The sequence below is a fragment of the Falco rusticolus genome, chromosome 4, assembly GCF_015220075.1.
Source record: "Falco rusticolus isolate bFalRus1 chromosome 4, bFalRus1.pri, whole genome shotgun sequence".
NCBI classification, from domain to species: Eukaryota; Metazoa; Chordata; class Aves; order Falconiformes; family Falconidae; genus Falco; species Falco rusticolus.
Genome location: NC_051190.1, coordinates 96,363,345 through 96,385,559, shown reverse-complemented (window position 1 = coordinate 96,385,559; position 22,215 = coordinate 96,363,345). Strand labels below are relative to the sequence as shown.

The 22,215-nt window shown below is 39.9% G+C and overlaps 1 protein-coding gene across 4 annotated transcripts in view; it reads left to right on the top strand.

The window, feature by feature from the left end:
- Positions 1–2,418: 2,418 nt before the first annotated feature.
- LOC119146430 (programmed cell death 6 interacting protein) overlaps positions 2,419–22,215 on the top strand; it is a 34,545-nt gene continuing 14,748 nt past the window's right edge. For 2 of the 4 annotated variants that reach the window (XM_037384062.1, XM_037384061.1), the window contains exons 1-7: positions 2,420–2,762; positions 8,816–8,870; positions 10,635–10,704; positions 13,955–14,082; positions 14,644–14,797; positions 17,971–18,071; positions 20,585–20,701. In XM_037384062.1, coding sequence (XP_037239959.1) covers positions 2,557–2,762; positions 8,816–8,870; positions 10,635–10,704; positions 13,955–14,082; positions 14,644–14,797; positions 17,971–18,071; positions 20,585–20,701 — 831 coding nt within the window. In that variant the 5' untranslated portion in view covers positions 2,420–2,556. Of the gene's footprint in view, positions 2,763–8,815; positions 8,871–10,634; positions 10,705–13,954; positions 14,083–14,643; positions 14,798–17,970; positions 18,072–20,569; positions 20,702–22,215 lie in introns of all 4 variants that reach the window. The other 2 variants (XM_037384060.1, XM_037384059.1) reach the window with 2 other exon arrangements.

Here is a 22,215-nt window from a genome sequence, read left to right as displayed (position 1 = left end):
CAAAACCCATGAAGCATGCAGAAAAGCCAGTTTGTATACTGTAAGCAAATCTGACTTTTAGCAATGCTTTTGCAAAACTGCAGCGCTCTACATATACATAATTGTTGTTTCGTAAAAAGAGGAAAACTGGGGACATCTAATGATCTGTCTACAGCAAAATTACACATATCAATGACCTTGGTAAAGATTAAATATGTCTGTAACTTGTTTATGCTGCATTACTTCAAACATTTTAGGGGAAAACTGTTTTAAAGTGGTTCCCTTAGACACTATCACAAATTTGTTGAAGAAGGAAGTATATATGGCCTGTTGTGTAAAGCACAAGACTCTGAGTCAGAAGATGCACATTATGCCCCCTGCACTGATAACTACTGACTCTGTGGCTCCTTCATCACTAAATTGGGAAATAGTACTTAACTAGTCAGAGGTAACAAGGAGACAAGTCATTACTGCTTGTAATTGCAATAATCAGCACAAAACCTTCAGAGGAGTACTGTTTATTAAGAAATTTGTGGGAAAGAAGCAAATCACCTGTAATTGGAAGTTCTGGTAACTTGTTCTAAGACAAAGTGAAATTTCTGTGCTGTGCTGGTGGAAGGTTCAGGAATACAAAGTATCAGTCCTTGCATTTGTTAAGCAACAGCCATCTAAAGGTCATCATGGCTCTAAAGGGGAACTATGATCTCATAGCTGCAGTTTTTGCCCTTCCTTGTTCACACCCTTTCCGTGTTTATGACTGTTATGCTGGGAGGTATTGATGGCTTCCATCTTCCATATATAGATAGCCATGTATCTTGTAATGATGTGTAGGCTAACTATACCCCATAGGGTCTTGATGTTGGAAACAAAGGGAGCCAACTGCCCAGCTGACTGTATCTTAAGACTGGTCAGAATCTAAGCCTGCGAGGGTGAGGTTTTCCCTGGGACAGAGTGCAGTCAGTGCAAGGCTGACTCAAGCTAGAGGCCAAATGCTTACAAGTGTATATGGGCAATAAAACCTGGAGGAAAAAAAAAGCAGAGTGGAACTCATACTCACATATCAGTAAGGCAGGGCAGCTTTCTGTATTCATTGTATGATACAAATCCCCCCCTCTCCCTTTTTTTTTTTTTTTTTTTAATGTGAAATTAAGTCAATTACTGCTTGGTTTTGATTGACCTATGAGTAATTGTGCCGAGTGTTTACTCAGCACAGGGAGGCAAGTGCACACTAAGGAACTGTTAACATATATATTAACTTTTTGTGAATATAGCGAAGGTTTGTAAAAGGAGCAACATGGCAAGGCCTGGAAGGATAACCACTTGGGCCCCACCAAAGGTGACTGGAAGCAGCAGAACGAGGACAACTCCCTATGCCTGTGCCCGGGAAGCCCGGCCGCTGTTGTCACAGCATCTCTGGATTGTACATAGGCACAGTTAATCCTGGCGGAGCTGCCCCTCCCAGCGGTGACAGGAGCAGTAAAGCCCGATTTCCCAGGCCCTACCCTCTTCCTCTTACGCCACCACTTCAGACATTCACCAGATGATGAAGATAGCTCTGTTTAGTATAGTAGGCTTTCAGTACAGAGGAATCGCCGGCTTCACTTTACAGCAAAACTCATGGCCTGCTGCAACGAACCCCTTTCACATAATTTAAAAAGCACTTTTACCACTCCTTTTCATGGTATCATCACCTCGGGGCTTATGTGAGAAGAAAACAGCAGGCTTACAGCTTTAGTTGTCTGCAGCAAGTGGCAGAAGAAAGGGGGAAATGAGAACGTGGGGTGAACATCACTCTCAGGTCTCCAGACAAGCAGGCCTTGCGGATTGGAGCTACGCAGGGTCGAGTCAGCAGAAAGCCAGCGGGACGCAGGTGACTGATATGTAATTACAGCAACAGGCCAACCTGTGCCTTATACTGCCAAGAGCGACACTTCGACATCTGCGACAGAGAAGCGTTTTACTTCATTTAAAATAGCTGTTCTTGGGGCGGGTTGCGCACGGGACCCTTTGCTTCGCTCTAACGCGCTACAAGTTCGACATCTCACCAACGTTCCAGTCGCCACTACTCCTACGGGCGCGCCACGGCCCGCGTTACCGGCCAGCCAAGCGTCCTTCACCACAGTTGGGCTCCGCGCCCGCGTCTCTCACTAGACAGCGCTGCCGCAAGGGCAGCACTCGAGCTCTCCGCCCTCCCCGGGCTCCAGACGCCCTCCCCGCCCCACACCGCGCTCCTCCAGCACCCACCCCCGCCGCCGCCGGGCCCGCTCCCCTCGGTAAAACCGCGCAGCTCCCGCCGGCGGTGCCCGCCCCTCCGCCCCTCGGCAGCGGCCGCGAGCGGCGGGGGGGGGCCCGGGCGCGTCTCCTCAGGCGCCTGCGCGGGGGGCGGGGACACGGCGCGGGCGGGCGCACGTGACGATCCCGCGTGACGATCCCGGAAGCGCGGGGTACGGCCGCGGCGCGGGCGGGCGTCGGGCCGGGGCCGTGCGGAGCGGAAAGGCAGCGCCTGAGCGGCGGTTGACGGCGGCGGCGGCTGCCCGCCTTCTCCTCCCCCCACCCCCGGTACCCTGCGCGGCGGCCATGACGAACTTCATCTCGGTGCAGCTGAAAAAGGCCTCGGAGGTGGATTTGGCCAAGCCGCTGTGCAAGTTCATTCAGCAGAGCTACCCGGGCGGCGACGCCCAGGCCGAGCACTGCCGCGCCGCCGAGGAGCTCAGCAAGCTCCGCAAGAGCGCGCTCGGCCGCCCGCTCGACAAGCACGAGAGCGCGCTCGAGACCCTCCTCAGGTAGGGGCGGGCGAGCGCGCGCCGGGCCGGTGCAGGCCCCCCCCTCCCCCGCCGCGCCGCGCTCACCCTCCTCCGCCGCTTCCGGTGGGGCGGGCGCGCCCCCCCCGCCCCAGGTGCGCTGTGCGGCCCCAGCGGCAGCCCTGGGCCCTGGGCGCGGCGGAGCGGGTCCGGGCGTGGGCGGGGCGGGGAGGTCGGGGCTGCCGGGCCGGCTCTGGCGGCCTGTGGGCTGCGTGCCCGCCTCGCCGCCGCGGGCCTGTCCGGGCGCCCCCTCCCGCGCTGGGGTGGCTGGAGGCGGCCCGGGGCCTTCGCCGCGCCGCCTGGCTCCGCGGTCCTGGGGTGGCGGCGGGGGGAGGTCCTGAGCCGAGCCGCTTCCCCGTGTTTGCGGCGTGCCGGTGCCGCCTGGGTTAGGGTACAAGGGACCGACTGTTATGCTTCTCAGAACTGATCGCGCCTGTGTTTTGTGTTACGTTTTGCTGTTTTTTACATTACTTTTGTAATGTCTGTAATGTTTTTTGTTTTGTAATGTGATTTTTACACAACCTTACTGCTTTCTTGTAGGTTTTGCTGGGATTCTTGTTTTGGTGTGTGCTTGTTTTTGTGTTGTGTGTAGGTTTTTTTTTTATTGTATTTTTCTCCCTTGTTTTCCTGTGTTTAGCGACTTACTAATGTATTTCCAAAGTCACATCCTCACTTTCTACCTAACGTGCTTCATTTACTATCAGAAAGTTTGCTGGTGCATCTCTTGTGCCGGGATTATTGCAAGTTACGTGAGCAAAAGATTGATCTGTGCCTTCTGCCCAGTAAACTGCATAAAGCCTGCTTCAGGAGCAACTGCTCCGACATCTGCAAAAGCACTCTGCCTTCCTTGTCTCTAGAACGTTCATGGATTGCAGTTATTGATTTACTGTGGTAATCCTGTTCTCTTTCTCTAGATTAGAATTATTTTGAGCCCGTTTCTTTGTAGCTCGTCTACTCGCAGAGGTCACTGTGATTCATTCACTAGATTTAATATTGGAGTACACGTTGCTATTTGCAAAGCTGGGGTCAGAGATTTGCAGTACCAGAATATGGGGTTTTTTACCTAGTGGTAGGAACTTTTATCTCTCTTTTAAAGAAAAAATAAAAATAGAGGTCCTTTTTAGGATAAGAAGTACTTGTAGACGTGACACATTTCTGTAGTGTCATGAACAAACAGAAATACATCTGATGTTCACTAGAACTAACTTATAAACTTAAAAAAATGAAGAGGAATAGGAAAGAAGTGACTTATTTGTAAAATGAATTAGTGATGTTTTTTGAGCTTATCAACCCTTTGCTGGGTGTTAAGGCTGTAAAAGCTATGACTGTACTCGTGGTGTTTTACAGTATCTTTGTAGTTTCCTGGTCTATTCCTGTTTATTACTGTGTATGCTTTTGAAGGTCAGGTGCATAAGAAGCTTCTATGAGCTGAAAGAAGGACTCTGCTAGCCACACTGAAAGGCGTATTTTTATCTTCCCTTGGATGCTGGAATTGAGCTTCCTTTTCTGATGGTGCCAATCCAGTTTGTCATTAGTTACTATCTGGAATCCCTGCTTGGCCCAGCCATGTGATAGGACTTCACCCTATGTAACAGCTCTACGCTGCTAAGAGCAGGCTGCCCTCACTTCAGTTCTGGCCTTTCTCTTGCACCATTTCTGGAAGGCAAAGGGTGTACGTGGCTTTCTGAAGGTGAGCAACTTGAATGAGTTCAGTGGAAGGTCGGGTGAACATCAGAGCGGTTAGAAAGAGGATAAAAGTAGTGTTGCTGAAAGCTAAGGGGCTGAGCAGGAGCTCCCTCGTTCAGTGCCGGCAGGTCATTAAATTAATTCAAGCCATAGTATGCAACTTCATCTCAGGTTTTCTCTCTGAATAATGAAGGGAAACCACTTGCAACTGTGTAACAACAGTTTTCCTTTTGAGTCAATTCATATGCAGCAATATGTTTTCTTTGCTGTTGGATCAGTGATCTGCAGGTGACTTCAGGGGCCCGGGTGCTGTTGCTTACTGCTGTTGAAGTAGTCGGGAGGTGTTGAGTGTGGGCACTGCACTGGTGACATCTTACATGTGAACACAAAGTGATATTCCTGCTGCACAGGAGCTTCTCTCATAAAACACCTGCATTTTTAATTGTATCGTTTGAGAATACCTGTTCCCTTTACAGTGGAAGTGAGTTAAGATGAATGTCTGAACTAACTGTAAATTAGAGAAAATAAAACATTCAGTTGGATGCCTTCTGTTATCCCTAAAGTTATCAGTGGTTTGCCTCATGTATGACCATTTATATTCATGACAATTGCTGGAAAAGAAGTTTGTTCTTATTCTGTAAGAATATTCTGACATACATTCTGTTAATATTCTGTAAGATGCAGTTACTTTAAAAAGTCAGACTGTTTGCACACCCAGAAGTTTGAAGTATCCAGCTGAGCTTATGATAGAAAGAGCACAAGCATCTGAGTGCCTTGCATTTCCTCTGAAAATTCCCTTACCCCTCCAGCTTCCAGTATTTTCCTGTTGCTCTTTAAGAGTTGTATTCAGTCTTACATTAAAGTTAACTACAGGAAGATTTTTGCTGGAGTTTAAAACTGGTTGGTTAGTGAAGTAAGGTTTTAATTACAATGTGGATACCCTTTGCATACATTTACTTCTTTGTAGCTGTTTATAGACCATCATACGTAGTAGAGCAGTGAAGACCATTTAACTGTTAAGAAACGAGGGCTTAATCTTCTGCTAATTAATCTAGGATTTGCCCATGGTTTTGTAACCTTTAGAAGCCTTGTTTTGCTGAGTAGTTTACTGCAGAATTTTTCTTTTAATAAAGAAATTAACTTAGTAGCAGCCCCATTTCCTAAGCAAACACTGACCAGTGAAGTGCATGGTGTGCTGTTGTTTGACTTACGAACACAAATGCTCATGGAGAAGTATTTGATATACACTGTGCTCCTTTTCACTGGGTAGCTGGTAAAGACTTCAGCCTGCTTCCAAGCTTGCTTTTGTTTTGTGAGAATCTGAGTGCTCTGAAGGTGACATAGGTGAGCTTGGTACAGGTGTTTCCCCTTAGATTCTGTCATAGCAGATCTGATTTAGTGTGGTTTTGGTTTTTTTCTCCACCCCCCCTCCCAGAGTATAATTACAGCTTGAAGCGGTGCCTTGCTTCCTCTCTTAATATTGAGGATTGCCTCGACTTCATTTTCTTTTTCTGGAGGGATGGAATGGTGGTGCAGGTTAAATTGATCTAATTTTGCTAACAACTCTTGCAGTTCTTTTAAAAACATGAAAGGGGAGATGTCTCATTTTTATTTTGAATGGTCAAATTTTCTGAGGGCTGAGAGTTGCAGTTCTGGTTTCCAGCTGTGAGTTCGGGATGCCAGTTCTTACCTAGAAGAGTGAAGGCAGATCATGGACTCTTTTATGTTCTTTTGAAGGAGATTTTTCTTTATGATTCTTTGAAGGGGGAACAGGATTTGAGGTTCTTAATGCAATATGTATTTTAATTAAATTCTAATCTAAACCTTGATTTCCAACTCATTTGGCTGCTGTAACTCATTTTTACTAGTGTTTAGGAGGGTGTAATGCTGGTTTTGGTGAAAGATTGCAGTACTTCAAGGATTAGATCTGTGCTGCTGCTATCTGCCCTCCCTTTCATTGCTGTAGTAGGAGCTCAGGCAGTTGATGTATTGACGTGGTTTTCTGTAGTTCATCACTTGAAACATGCAATGCTCATCTGTGTGGTGTGGCAACTTCTGTTTGTGTCTTGGTAGTTCGATTACTGTAAACTTTGTTTTCCTAACACTGTTATGTTTACTCTCATCCTTCAGTGTGTAACTGACATGCACATCAGATGTGGCCTTTCCTTGGATACTTTTCTTTGTACTGCTAGTTTTATGATGTTTTGTGGTTAATGCCTTTATTTACCACTTTTTTTAAATGTTTAGTTTATGTATACCATTATTTTTATGTATCTTTAGCTACTGCTAAAAAAAACCCTAAATGATTTTACATGTGTTTGGTTGTGGTTTCTTTTTTTGGTCTGCAGAGTTTTAAAGACTTCTTAAATCTTGAGTAGGATTTCAAGTTCTTTAATTAGATGAAATGACATCGTATGCTTGAAATAGTAATCAGAATAGTAACATAAGTTCTGAACCAAACAAAAAGCCCTGTGTTGCTGGTATTCATTGATGTTAAATGTAGTAATGTGCATATTTGGGAGGAACATATCTCCTTGGCTTATTTTCCTTTTCTTTGTGGTTCTATTGACATACAAAGAATAGTCTGTTTGCAAACAGACGCTGCTTAGGCGCACCTGACTTCACAAGGACATTTAACAAGCTTTGCTTCTTGACTCCTCATGGCAGATAAGGACTAGGTGATGGTGAAATGTAGGAGGACAGCTCTGCTTTATTGTTGTCTTTTGGTTAACAAACTAAATTGAGGCAGGAGGAGGCAGCATGAAAAATCTCCATTTCTTTGTGATGCTGCATGCAAGTAACTTATGTTGAAACCAGGCCAAGGCAATGAAGGAAGTGAATTGTAAATGTATTGGTTGCAGTGATCTTCAGTGCAAGTTGTTTTCTGTTTGTGGTTGGCTGGGTTTTTTTGTTCTGTTATTTTTTTTTTTTACTATACCTTTCACAGACTTTTTAAGTTGTTAAAAGTAAAAACTATTCTTGATTAAATTGCTGTCACAGATAACCTGCAGATTTTTTTTTTAATCTTGGGAACAATTTCTTTCAACTCAACTATTAGTGAAAGTCCTGCTGGGTTACTGTTGCAGATTATTGTAGTTTCTGATACGGTTTATTGTGTCTTAAACTGCAGTGGTGGCTCAGTTGAAGTCAGAAACCTGTAGTATTACATATGTTGGCAGATAAAATTCACTGAAAAATATGCTAACACTATTTTAATTGTTGTGTATGACTTCTAAAAAAATATGTATTGCCTGCAGAATGTAGGCCTTGTACATCTGCTTCATGTCTACATCAGTAGTGATGAGTATTTAATAACGTAATGTAAAGAAACAGGAACAATGTTAGCCCTGTTTCACAGACTGTGAAACTCATTATTACAAGGTGTTTTGTATATTGGAAATATAAATTCTTAAAAAAAGAATTTGACCGACATAATTTTGGGTGTATGCCCATATGGCAAGTGCTCCAAGGAGAATGTAGGAAACAGGCTTCACATGTTATGTGTTCTCAGCAGTTGGCAGACGTTTTAAATGTTTTTTAAACATTTTCTGTTCTGCATCCAGCCTGTCATGTTTAACAAGTGTTGCAGGTGTAGGGTACAACTCAAGAAAACTTTGAATTGCTCGCTGTTGCCTGGATAGATTGTGTGAAGGGACTGTGCTATACTTGTTGTATTATCTTTCTGGCATTCTTCCCTAAACATCTTCCACTGTGAGTAGACAAAATATTGGCACAGACAAACTTCTGGGTTTAGTTCACTGTGACTACAATATACTCTAATGAAAACCAAGCTTGCAACTAAAGAATTTGATCAAGGATTAGGTTCTCCAGTTGGTACTGTGCAAGGCAAATGGCATCTATTTTAAAGATGTTGAAGTTTAAACAGATGAGTCAGGAATTGTAGGGGAGTGGAATATGATGTTCAGACCAAGAGACTGCAGTGTAGCTTGTTAATGTTATGTTAAATGCTGTACTTAATTTACTTTTGCAGCATGACTTCATGTCTGATGCACTCTTTGTCTCCCTGCATGTATTCAGGGACTTCTTTGTATGAAATTATTTTCTAATCCACCCTCTGTCAGAAAGTGGAATGGGTCAGCTTTGTCTGTGCTACTCTTCTACTTCTGAGACAAGGTTTCCATGTTATTGGTGGCAGTGTACATGCTACTGGACTTGTTTCTCTGCTGAAAAAAGTCCCTTTAGGCAAAATTTCTGTCTGTCCTGCAAGTCCTCCATAGTTACAAATGTGCTTCACAACTTATTTTTGCACTCTTTTCCTCATGTGCCAGTGTAAGAAACAGGACTCTTAATTTTTTTTTATCTAATGGCTGTTAATTCCTTTTTTTTAGATACTATGATCAGCTGTGTTCAATTGAACCGAAGTTTCCATTCTCTGAAAATCAGGTAAGAGAACTTATCTAACTATTAAACTGAATCATGGCAGCAATGAGAGATGATTTCCAAGCCTGTACCGAACCTGCTAAACAGTACTTGTCTTGGGCAAGGCATTTAATCTCTTTGAGCCTCGTTTTCCTAATCTCTGTTTTCTGGTCGGTGCTCACACATAGTCTATACTGAAACTTGACCTCTAGTTACCATAATTGTCTTTATTTTGACTTTGGCTAGTGGTCATTGCAGTTTAGGTCAGAAAGGGCTGTGCTGTGCTGATTCCTCTTCAGCTCTCTTTTTCCAAGAAGTTTATGTCATACTATGTTCTGAAGGCATCTTAAAACATAATTTCTATGGGAAAACCTTTAGTAACGAGTGGAGTATGATCTTTGGTTTTGGAAGTAGAATGGATGTTGCATTCACAACAGGTAACAGAATATGCCACTTAAGAGCTGACCACTTTGTTCCTGCCTTTGCTTCTACAAATGATGTAATTTTTGTTTAGATATGGTGTTAATTAATTTTTTTCCCCTACCATATTTCTTTAGAATCCTATCTCTAAGGAGAAATTCAGTGTAACTGCTGCCTATTGAAATCTTCCTCAGGTGGAGACTGGAACAGAATTTTAGGCTCCGCTGTTTTGGTGGAAAAAGATGCAGGTTTTCTTTGGATGTGTTTACAAATAGGACAGAATTTACATTAATGACAAAGTCATTTGAATGGTAATGTTATGATTAAAAGAAAAAGTGTCTTTCAGACTCGCAGGTTACAAGTAAGGGATTAATTTTAATGCAGTTCAAACTGATTTGAGTTTTACATGTAGCTGCGTTTACCTGTAGCCAGAGCCAAGAACTGCACTTTGTTTTTTATCGTGTAAATGTTTTGATACGGTAATCGGAAGACCTTGAGACATGGAAAACTGGAAAGCTTTAAGAGCAAGTTCTGCAAATCTGTAAACTGTTCCATGAAAGGGAAGTAGTAGTCAGTGGAAGTGGCAATGAGCAGCTGTTGACCAGAGCTTCCTGTGCTAGTGTTCCTGCTAGAGGAAAATACATTATGAAACAGTACAGTGCTCTTTCTGCAGTTACTTCTTCTCTCCCCAGCCACTTTAAAATGAAGAATTTTGCTGTCTTTTCTGGTGTGATGCCAGTTGCCTTCAGCTAGTTTGACCAGCTGAATAAGGAATCAGATTGTGGAACTTCAGAGCCAATTCTGTGAAGCATTTGCACTGTCTATGAAATAGATGATGAAAGTGTAATACAAATGACACTGGCTTTACTTGCATTCTCTTTCCTGACTGTATTTCCTGATAATGCTGCTATTGAATTAACTTATTAAGATGAGTGAATTTTGGTATTACAAAATAGTTCCAAATATGCTAGTAATTTGGAACAGTGGAAACTGCCTGGTTGAGTGGTTCCCTTTAACTGTGACTATACCAGACTGTTAGACTTCTTGCAAGGGTAGTATCTTGGTTTGGAAATAAATCTATTTGTCAGTCAGAATATGAGCGAAGATGAAATGTTATTTTGAGAACTTCTGTCTTGTCTGCTTGAAATGTTTCGAGCAAACCAGCAGGAAGGAATAAAGGTATAATAAAATTTTAAGTAACTCTTGACAATTCCCTGAAATTTCCACAATGTTTGTGATGTTACAAGGAAATTAAATGTGTTATGCAATTAGAAAATAAAATGATAAATATGTGGATTTGGGATGTTTTCTGAAAATTTCCTATTTAATTCTGGAATTATAAAGATCTTTCTTTTTCACAACTTTCAGGTCTGTGTAACATTTACATGGAAAGATGCTTTTGATAAAGGATCACTTTTTGGAGGATCTGCCAAATTGGGTATGTGAATGTACAGAAAGTGCAAGTATTAAAGATACAAAATTTTGAGTATGTTTTTATATAGCTGAGTTGTTAATAGTCTTTCTAGTATTCTCAACATAGCTTTCAAATGAGTTCAACTATATTGGTAACAAATAACTCACTTTGACGTGGGTAGTGAATAAATGGGCAACATGGAAACAATTTCTATAAAATTGAGATTTAATATTAGTTTTCTGGAGGAACAAATAGATGTGCAGTCTGATAATAGGTGTGCTGTCTGCTCCTCTGACTTTTTCTGGGAGCAACCCCGACTGACATTAATCAAAATTGTTCAAGTTAACATTAAGTTCCAGTAGTAGGTTTTTGTTATACAGCTGCTCTTGTTCTAAATTAGTAAGATCCTCATGAGATGTGCTTGTGAGTGAGTGGGTCCCTTCCACAAAGAAGGGAGCTGGCTTCAGTAACCTAGTCTGCTATCACATGTTCTTCAAGAGAACAGAAGGATCTGCCCGTGCCCTGAAATTATTCTCCTATCACTTAATTTGAAAACGTTCTCATACAGATTTGAACATGTAGAACGAAAAAAAAACCACCTGTGTTTGTTTCCTGCAAACATAAGGAATTTGAATCTATGTTTTGTTTTAGTCTTATAGGGACAATTCTGCACAGCAAATTGAGGATTATTAAATGGATTTGGAACACTTGCCAATAGAGAAACTAAGACTAAATACTTTTCAGTGAGGAGCTGTTCAGTTCCGTGTCATCATTCCTTACTGCTTCTATTTATACCTAAGTGTTCTTGACTAGCATTGCAAGATGGTCATTGCAATTTTGAAGCTCCAGACAAAGCCTGAAAAAAATGTTACATATTCTCTACTTAGTTTTTTTAAAGTTTGTTTCCTTTATATAGTTCTTCCTTAGCAACTACTGAGAATCTTTGTAGTTTTCCATGTTCTGAATACATTTGCTAAAGTTGTGCTTGTGTGAACTGTGTGTGTAAGAATGCACTGCATTCTTATGTGTAAGTAGATAGTACACACCTTTCCTTGTTTTATTTTCTAACTGTTCTAAGTCATCCTTCTGGATAATTTGAGACCTTCCTGAAGATGCTGTGTTTTTTCTCAGAATTTGGTTGGTCCTGTCGTCTTTGGGGCTTGCATTTCATGGTGATTGAATCTTGTTTCGTAGTAAAGTTCAGAATATTATGACTTAAACATAGTCTGCAAATTGCCAGAGATTTATAATAACTGTGAGAAAAAGAATTGGTAATCATAATGTTGATGATTACCCTGAGAATTTGAGTAAAGGTGATGTTACAGCAGCTTGAGAAAGCTTACTTGTCTGTGCGCTAATTATATACTTGTCTAAGTAAACTGTGAGTCAGATGGCCAGAGATTTATGCAACAATCCATGTGAAATATCAAAGAAATTCTTACTGAGATGTGCATAATGCTCAGTTAACAAACAATGGAATAAGTTGTATTTTGAAACTTTAAAGTAGATCTCAGGTGAAAGAAATTAACAAAACCAGTCTTTAGTATGTATCTTAGAGTGCTGTATTGTGGATTATCCAGACGCTGCTTTCCACATGAACTGTGTGTGTGTCTGTATTTCAGATCAGAATTAGCAGTGAGGTTTGTCAGTGTAAAGCAAAGTTTTCAGTTACTGAGAGAGCAAAATTTCTGTTGACTTCTAAGAGGAGGTGATCTTCTCTCCAGATGGAAAGTCAATGTAAAACTCCTTTGACTTCAGTGGGGCCAAGATGCAGTGATGTAACTTAAGAGTTCTGGCTCTCACTGTGGTGGCATACTGTTTTCTTCCCATCTTCCCCCGAATCCCAAGTCTGTGTTGCAGGGGTAGCTGACATACTGTGGCTGCTTGAAAAGTGACCCAGTACACAGCATGGCGTGCAATCTGAAATATGTTGGCTTAAGTTAATAGGTAGAGCTATAAACAGATAAGTCTGAGGAAAATCTATATTGCGAAGCAGCTGTTCTTACTGTAGTAAATCACACTTGAGATGCCGTCCACAGTATAAAGTTATTCTGTATATAATTTTGTAATTCAGAAACTTTAAAGCTGTATTTTCTTGCCTTGTGTTTTAGTCTTTTGAACGATGTGTAAGTTGTACAAGATATTTTTAGAAAAATTCTGGAAAGTAAAGTACAGAAGAGGGATGATCTAGGTAAATTACGGAAACAAAATGGAAACACGGCATGCCAGATTCATGGCTGCTTGTCTGACAATTTCGTGCAGGTCAGGGAATGTTAACAGAAGCTTCAGAGATGTTAGATAAATGTGTAGCTGTGTAAGAAGGCTGGATGTTAGTGAAATGAAACACACGTGCCTCTTTAGTACTGTCAATGTTTTGAGGATAGCTTAAAAGTTTTATTTGTGTTTGTGAAATTAAAAATTCAGTAGTTGAGTTTTCTGTGTTCTCCAAAAGGAGTGTCTAGACACTTTGACGGTAATGAGAAACTACTGTCTGCAGATAGATTTTTCCAGTGCTTGCATGTAGCCAATAACCTTTTGAAAGCAATTAATAGATACAAAATGGTTCCTGTTCAGGTATTACTGTTTCTAGAAGTGTGGGCTCCATCCTCTGGGACTGTGAAGTACTACAGGAGTTGTGTCTGGACAGGCTACACTGTTGTGTCGTGAGCACAAGATTTAAGTAAATGCTTAACTGCTTCAGTACACATAAACCCAAGATATTTGTCAACATTTTCAGTCTGAAGCAATAGCTTTGAGAGGTGAAAAAATTCCCTGCATTTCAATAGAATGTACAGAGCATGTACAAATCTTTGGTCTCAATGAGAGAAAGGTCGTTAATCTTGCATTCAAGATATGGTATGAACATGTAATTGGGCACTTACTGCGAAGTGATTAATGCATGGAAGTTCATATTTCAGATTATCCTTCAGTAATTAATGTATTTCTGTATCTTCAGGAGCCAAAAAGCTGTACTCTAAAGACTTTCAGATTATTTTGTGTATTGTATAGGTTTTCATACCACTTTTATGCCACTTTCTGTAGTTCATCATTTGAAAAATTTTGTGGAAGTACTAGATTACACTACATAAAGCCTTCAGAAGGGAGATGACTTTGATTTTATAAGTCGGGTTTGTTTTTTGTTTTTTTTTTTTTTTTTTTTCTTGAAACTGTTGGTATCTTTAAGTACAGATGTGAGTAGTATTGGCCTCACCTAGGATGCTAGAGTACTGAAGTTTTTCTTACCAATATGGGTAACTGTGTGTCTTGATTGCAGCTCTGGCAAGCTTGGGATATGAGAAGACCTGTGTTTTGTTCAACTGTGGAGCATTGGCAAGCCAGATTGCAGCAGAACAGAATCTGGATAATGATGAAGGCCTAAAAGCTGCAGCTAAGCACTATCAGGTACAGAGGCTCCCTGCTTATGCCTAAAATACAGATTTATTAATCTTAGAACAGCAAATAAGTATGTCTCATTTTTAAAGCTATATATGCACATACATAAATATATATACGTATTTTTCCCCTCTTAAGTACAAAGGTGGATTGGTGAAATACTTATTTACCAGCTTTGAAGGATTGAATTCCATACAGTTCTCCATACTCCTTTCCCCAAGTGTGTTGGTAACTAATAACCTTCAGCTTGAGATTTAATAATTTTAGCTAGTATAAATTTTAGTTTCAGCAAAGTATACAGTAATAATCTTCTTCTTTGTGGAATGCATTAAGGCTTCCATGTTGTTATGCCATTAGGTGTAGTCAATATACATTTACTCAGCCTGTTTTGATAAATGTCTCTGTGTAAGTGGCTTCAAGAACAAGGATTGTTTTTAGTGGCTATACAACAAATGGGAAACCACAGAGTGAAAAAGCTATTTTTTGTGTATTGTTGTACATATTATATTTGTAAGAGGAAAAAATATGTTTGGAAACATGAATGGCAATATACTATTTTGTTTTACTTAGTTTGCGAGTGGTGCTTTCCAACACATTAAAGACACGGTTTTGTCAGCCTTGAATCGTGAACCCACAGTGGACATCTCTCCAGACACAGCTGGAACTCTCAGTCTTATTATGTTGGCTCAAGCCCAGGAAGTCTTTTTTTTGAAAGCTACAAGAGGTATATATTTTTTGCTTGTATATTTGTGTTCATTAAAACTTCCTCAAAAACTTAAAAACAATTTTATGTTATTAAGAGCTTGCAAAGGGCCTTTCAGAAGTTTTTGTTTTTCCTTTACTGATTCTTCCCCCCCTCCTCCCTTTGCAGGTTGTTAAACACAGACTATGGATGCTACTTAAGGATTTGTCTAAGGTTCACCTGACAATGCAGTTGTCTTGTTTGCCTTTTCCTTTCTTTTCATGCCTAAACCCATTAATTTTCATCTTTACAAATGATTTTGCTGGTTTATATTTTTTAATTTTCCCCGTTTAGAACAAAAAGCCTTCTTTAAATGAACTGAGAGTATTAGAAATGGTGCACAGAGGGGTTGCCACTACTCCTCTCCTCTGTCAGGGGAGTGGTTTAATGAGAGTTTAGAAAGAAATGACTGTGCTAGGAGACAAAGGAGGTTTCTTAAGAGTTTAGGGGAAACAAATTGTGTTTTGATTGCTCTTAATTTCAACAGAGGAACTGTTTGACAGAGTCTGACTCTGACGATGCTCAGTTTATTTCAGAAAGTGAAATTCTGCAGGTTGAACAAAAAATTGTCCTTAACTGTTAAAGACTAATTGTGAAATACTGGTTCAGAGGCTGCATATTTTAATACAACTATTACAAAGCATATGTTTCAAAGAATTTTCCTGTGGAACAGTACTGTCCTTAGTGCAAGATCTCTAACTCTTCGCTATTCTGTTTTGCTCTCTGTATTTACAAAAAGTTGTGCATCTAGGCATTACAGATAGCTAAAAGCAGAACTAAGGACGTAGAGGTCACATGTGATTGCCCACCAACTGCTCTCTCTCCCCATGTTGTTGGGAATACAGTGGAGGAAGGTAGTGGTTATCATAACTGGGATGTTTCTTCCCTTCACAGGGAAGACATGAACATTCTTGTAGCCTACTGCTTTTTAGGAGAATCTCAGTGAGAAACTATTGTCTTTCAGCCAACTGATAAGTTATGTTTACTGGTAGCAGTTATTTTAGTATGTATTGCTTTGAAATACGTTTGGGTAACAAATGCTTGAAATTTCCTTCACAGATGGAGCAGCACTTACATATTTGTCATACAAAATGAGGTCTTTTGTCACCTTTTTGATTTCTTCTTATCCAAAACATGAAAAAGACAAAGCAAGGCTGATCCAAAACCCACGTGTGCTCAGTGAACTCAAGTTTTTTGTGACTACTCCCAAGACCAGAAGTCTGCCAGTGTTAGGAGGACATTAAAGTTAATAATCATCTGACTATAGAGGCTGTAGATTTTGCCAGATGTAGAGATTTTCCCTGGCTGGAGAGACATTTTGTGAAGTAATGTTTGACAACATGATTAGCTTCAGAAACCCATTTTGAAAGTGGAAATGCTTCAAAGTTTGATCTCACAACTCAAATTTAGCTTCTTGCTGCATTGGCTATTTACCTTACCTGCAACTTTGTTTTTTTCTTTTATGTGAGACAGTCCATTTAGTAGTTTACCAGCTGACAATGGTATTTCTGATAGCACTGAGTTTATTCACAAGTGGAAAGGAAGCAGAAGTGTTTGGCAGAAACCAAAACTGGTCAGTCAAATCTAACTCCACTGCATAACCACACATCATTTCTTCAATTTCTGAGCCTTGCTTAATGTTTTAAGTGTCCCTAAATCTCCATATGTTCACTATTCCATCTCAAGGCTTCTATTGTAGTTGCAGTATTTTAAAGATACGTGGCTAAAACCTAACGCTTTTGGATGGTGAAAGATCTATCCTGAGCTGTCTGCATTGACAAATGAGTCTCCTCTAATGTGTCCTTTGTTAATGGAAATTTAGTTAATATTAGTTAATATGCCAGGGTTGTTCTTGTCGTCCGTGGCCCCCGCCCCCCCCCTTTTTTTTTGGCTTAGAGCTCAAGCTCTATGAAGGGAAGATGCAACTACCATACACTAGGTGGGGCTACAAGGACAGTCTGGTTAGATTTTACTTTTTTGGGGTTTATTAAATATTTAGTGCACTGGACAAAAACATTCTAGCAAAGGAGTTAGTTATTGGATCTCACAAGCTCCTTGCTCTCCATTTGTCATCTGGATTCTGTTCCACAGTGAAAAGATCTTTCTGGCATACTTTAAATGCATTTACCTCATAGAAGGTAAATGTATTGCATCGTAGCTTGTGCCTGAAGTGTTGTAGATACTGTGTGTGAATATGCTGGAATGAGAAGACCATTTGGAAATTCTTTTTATTTAATTTGGGCGATTAAGCGTACTCTGCAGACTTCTCTGCATACCCTGCACTCATGTTTATCATTCTGGCAGTGCATATAAATCACCCGAATCGGAGGATATTTGTTTGTAAGGGCAGTTGTTTAGAGTGGATGGCCAAAGTGCAAAGTTTGATTGCCTGCCTTCTCTTGAAAGGCTGAATTACTATTGCAGGCCAGAGATTATTATAAAAAGAGATAGATGAGCATGTTCCTGTTTTAACAGTTTTGGCTTCAGGAGCAGGGTAAACATGTGAGGCAGGGAATACTATTGCTGCTAGGCTCATGAGGCTTTGATATGAAGTAGTGGATGCCACTTGGAGGAGCTGTGGGGTTTTTTTATGTCTAGGAATGGTATTTCTATGCTTGCTGTAAGCCAATGGTGGTATGGACTGCCACAGAAAGGACCAGTCCCTTCTCTTCTCTTGCACTTAAGCATATTTTGAGTTGGCTTAGAGAACAGATCCTGCTGAAAATTAAGTTGTTTTTTTTTCCTAACTAGATTTCAGCTAGATTATTTGACTATGGCTGCACAAACGCTTGTGTGGCGCAGGGGAAGGGCTGGGAACAAGCTGCCAGAGTTAGAGTGGGACTGCAGCTTTTGTCGGCAGCTTGCCGTTGGTGTGAGATAAAGCATCACTCTTAATCCTGCATAAATGCCAGCAGCTGCCAGAAGATCTATTGTACACCTGACAGAATCTTGAGCTTCATGGCTGAAGTAGAGAATCTGGAAACTGCTGCTGAATGTCAGGAGAGAAGAATGGGATCCCTCCTTTGAGCTATAATGTAAAGCTATACCCTTAGAATGCAGTTCTTTCTGTTTGAAGATGAAGTAATTTGCCTGTTCGCTTGTAGAAACTGATGATAATCATAACTGTTGTTTGTTTTCTCTCGCCCTCCTGCCAGATAAAATGAAAGATGGTATCATAGCTAAACTAGCTAATCAAGCTGCAGATTACTATGGTGATGCTTACAAACAATGTCAATATAAAGATACTCTGCCCAAGGTTAGTAACTCTCATGGAAACCATTTGGGATCTTCTGTTATTGTGAATAACTGTTATTGTTTACAATGTACTCGATAAAATACACCTAAAATGTATCCTCAAGAAAAGCTGACATATTGCTACATTTAAGGGAAATAAACCTGTAATTTGAAAAACAGCAAAGAATCTAGGAGGCAAAAGATAGTGTGGCTTTTTTAAATAAGTAAAATCTTACTACATGAAGTGTGTTTACTTGCGATGCGTTTCTTTTGAAGTCAACTTGAAATGTTTGTGATAGCATTTAGGGATGCTTTCTTAGTACTTAATGCCTTACTACATCTGTTTTTCAAACTAACAACTTTCTAATGGGGCTTAATTGGCTTCTAGTTCCAATGTTTTCATGTGAAATATGCTGTCTTGTTGACAGCATGAATACAGTGGTACTGTTCACTTCCCTGTTAATGAAAAATATGTTTGGAAGTCGCTGTGTGTCCTTTGTCCTTCTGCCTGCCTTCTCCTCTTCCTGTGCCCCAAAACAATCTTGATACTTCAAAAATAAGCAAGTTTTCAATGTATTTGTTATACAGTATATATTCAAAGAGCATGAAAAAACCACCTTCTGCATCTTCCCAAAACCAACAGCACTCAAATGAACAGTCAAGGCTAAACCGAGATAATTCTGAAGTATCAAGTGTATCAGTTATGTTCATATCATAAAACAGTAGAGAACCTGTTGTACGGTGTTACAAGTGTAACAGGTGGATAAGATTTACTTCGATATTGTGGGACTCTTGAAATCTGTATCTAGCTAAGTTGGAGATTGTCTTCTGTAGTGCTTCTTTCTGAACATCCCTGGGAAGCATCCCTTGTTGCTAATTTGCAGTTATTTTTCATTCACTAATAGCTTTCAGTGTCTGTCTTGTTAGAAAAAAACTGTGGAATATACTAGATTTACTAAAAATACATTAGAAAAGTACTAAAAATATTTTTACCATTGATAAATGGAAGTTGTTGATGTTTGGTCCTGTAACTTAATATGCAGTCTTCAGCAAATACTTGGGCAATTATTTGACTAAGGCACTTTTATTCCCTCTGGGGGAAAAAAACCCAGGTAATGTTCATTTGCCCCTGCTGCCCTCCCTCCCCCCAGGTTTCTAATGCAGAATAGAATGATAATGGTAGAAACTGTATGGGTAAGGGCTACTGAACTAAAGTAAAAGTGTGCATTTTTATTCTTAAGCAATGAATTAACACAGATTACTTTGTAGGCTAGTCAGTGGCCTTTTGTATGTGTGTTTGAAAAAAATACTGTTTTTTTTAAAGTTAAATTTGTATCTTGCTTGGCTGCAGCTTGATAGATTCTTCTATGTATGCACGTATTTCCTCTCATGCATTCTGTAGCATTTTACAGATTGGGGCTATTTCTCACTTAGGTATTATGTTTGATTGATTCTGAGAGGCAATGAGATATAATAAAGCCATTGCTCCGTCTTTTGTTGTTGTGGACCTTTCTAAGCCATAGATCTGCTCCCTCTTCCAGTTGCCAAGTAATCTGCCAGTTGATTATTTGAAAGAACATAATGAGGTTTGCTGGTTCCGTGAGTTAACACCAGGTCTGAGAAAAGCTACATGTGTAGGAGTGTGAAATAGAGGCTGACTTGGGATGTCAGTCCAGCTGTAAGGCCTCCCAGACAGCTTTGTCTTCCAAATTTACCCCCTTTTTTTATTGGTTTTTGTTTTTGTTTTTTTCTCCCCCCTCATCTCTGGGTGGCGCAGTGGGTTTGCACAAATGTGAAGCAGGTCTTTATATACTGAGGTCTTTAAAACACCACTCTGGTTTTCCAGTTGTCCTTGATTTAAGAAATAGAACCGTAAGGCCAAATCCTTGATCAAAGACCATGCCTATACTGTGGGCTGCAGCATAATGTCGTCTTCATGTCTTGGTATTCCTGCAGAGATAAGTTCGTTTATATAAAAGCATGAAAGTGACTTTTAAATTGCTTTCTGTTTCAGTAGTTACTGGTCCTCTTTATTCTTTGCTTTCATAATTGTAGTTACTTTCTTGATAAGCCTGCTGCTGTTCTAAATGTACTTTGTTAAGAAAACATACACAGAGAAAACAAAAAAACCATCCCACCCAAAAGGCCTGTCGTCTTCCCCCCGCCCTTGTCTTGGCTTTTTCTTGGGGGCATTTGGGTGTGTTCTTGCAACTATCCTTTCTAATACATGCATGCATTTCTAATCTTTGAAGTAAATGTTGGGACTTCATGGCTTGAATGTAATTTGTAGTTTATCTAAAATAATGGACACTAAGAATTTTGCAGCAACAGATAAAAAAACCAAACGCTGAAACTGGATTAATCAGTGCAAAGTCATGTGGTCTCAGACATTTACTTCTAATGTTTTAACCGATCTAAACCATTAATTGGGTGATTCTAATTTCCTTTTCTTCTTCCTTTTTCTTCCTGCATCCCATGTTGTCTGTGGTGGTTAATGTGGTTGGACTTTCCCCTGGTCAGTATTTTTATTTCCAGGAGGTGTTTCCTGTTCTGGCTGCAAAGCACTGCATTATGCAGGCCAATGCAGAATATCATCAATCTATCCTGGCAAAACAGCAGAAGAAATTTGGTGAAGAAATTGGGAGGTTACAGGTGGGTAATTTTCCTTCTTCTCTGAAAAATATGGGGAAGACTTTAAATCTTGAAAAGCTAGTTCAGAGTTCTAAAATTCAAGTAACTAAGAATGAAATGTATTAAAAAATTGTAGAGCATGTTTATCATGTGAATCAAATTATTAGCAGTTGCAGTGATGAGTGGTATCTCTAGCTTTTATAGAGGTGTGTGCTTAATGATTTTTGGGCAATTTGATACTGCTTGACATGTTAAGTCTGTATCTTTGTTTGCATAGGCTTCATATCTTAGTATAGCTAATAAAACAGATTCTTAATAAATTTTCCTAAGTTAAGTTATTACAAAATCCCCAGAACGTTAAAGTTCTGCCTGGTCTATACCCAGCTCCTTTCCTGCAATCCTCATTTAAATCTGAATAATTTTTGAAAAATGTACAAACAATTGTATTTTTAGTCTTTATAAATTTTTTGTCTCTATATCTGGTTTCTAGAGGGATTCAGATGTTGTAATGAGTAAGGTCCTTTCATGTTTTTAGTACAGTATGAAAGAAAATGGCTAAAAAGGAACTACTTCAAATCCCTTCGTCCTTAGAAAAAAAAAATAATGCAGTGCTGCTTCAACTGACTTTGTAGGATCTGTGTGCAATATCTGTTTACTGATAATGCAGGAGAGTTTCAAAATGTCAACATCTAAGTCTCTGAAGTTACCATTATGCATTTATTGACTTGGTGGAGGGTGGAGCTTGAAACTTTTTTGTATGCTTGCATGACAGTGAAGTGCCTATATGAACTTTTAATAGCAAGCTGTTGTATTATGAATTATTAGGTGGTAGATGAAGGTGTATCTGTTCTTGAGTTTCAAATCTGCCTAGCAGACCTTCTTTTCTGGGACTGTACTGTAATAGGATCTTGATTATTTATTTTTTTTATTAGTGCTCACCTGTGACAGGTCTGGCTATATCAAAGTTATTATCATTAAGTTACATAGTAAATCAGTTTGTGTCCATGATTTTTCCATGTTGTGTTAGAGGGAGTATCCCTTCAAGCTGAACAGTTAAAGCTTGGGTTGTTTTTTTTTTGTTTTAGTGAAGCCTGAAGAGCTTCTTTACTCCACTATTATTTAATTTTAGCACTGCTCCATGAACAGCATGTAGTCAGAAGTTAAAATCCTGTGTCTTGTTTAATGCACTTAGTAAGATGAAACTTAATTCGTGTTCTCTACAATTACTGAAATAGTGCTTCCATAACTAGTGCAAATTAGAGGTTTAGTACCCTTTTTGTTGAGGCTTTGAAAAATTAAGTTGCTATAAAATAATACTTTTTATTTCCCTTTTTAAAAGCTAGAATAAAGATGGATTAAATTGGGGTGGGGAGTGGGGCAAGATTAACAGAAATTCTTCCAAAATAAAGTATCTATGCACACCCCTGTTTCTTATCCCATTTTCTGTTTCTGGCAAGTGCTAGTTAGACTGTAGTATTGTATCAAACCAAAACCACTGTTGTGTGATTTATGGCACAATGGAAAGTGGCAAAAAA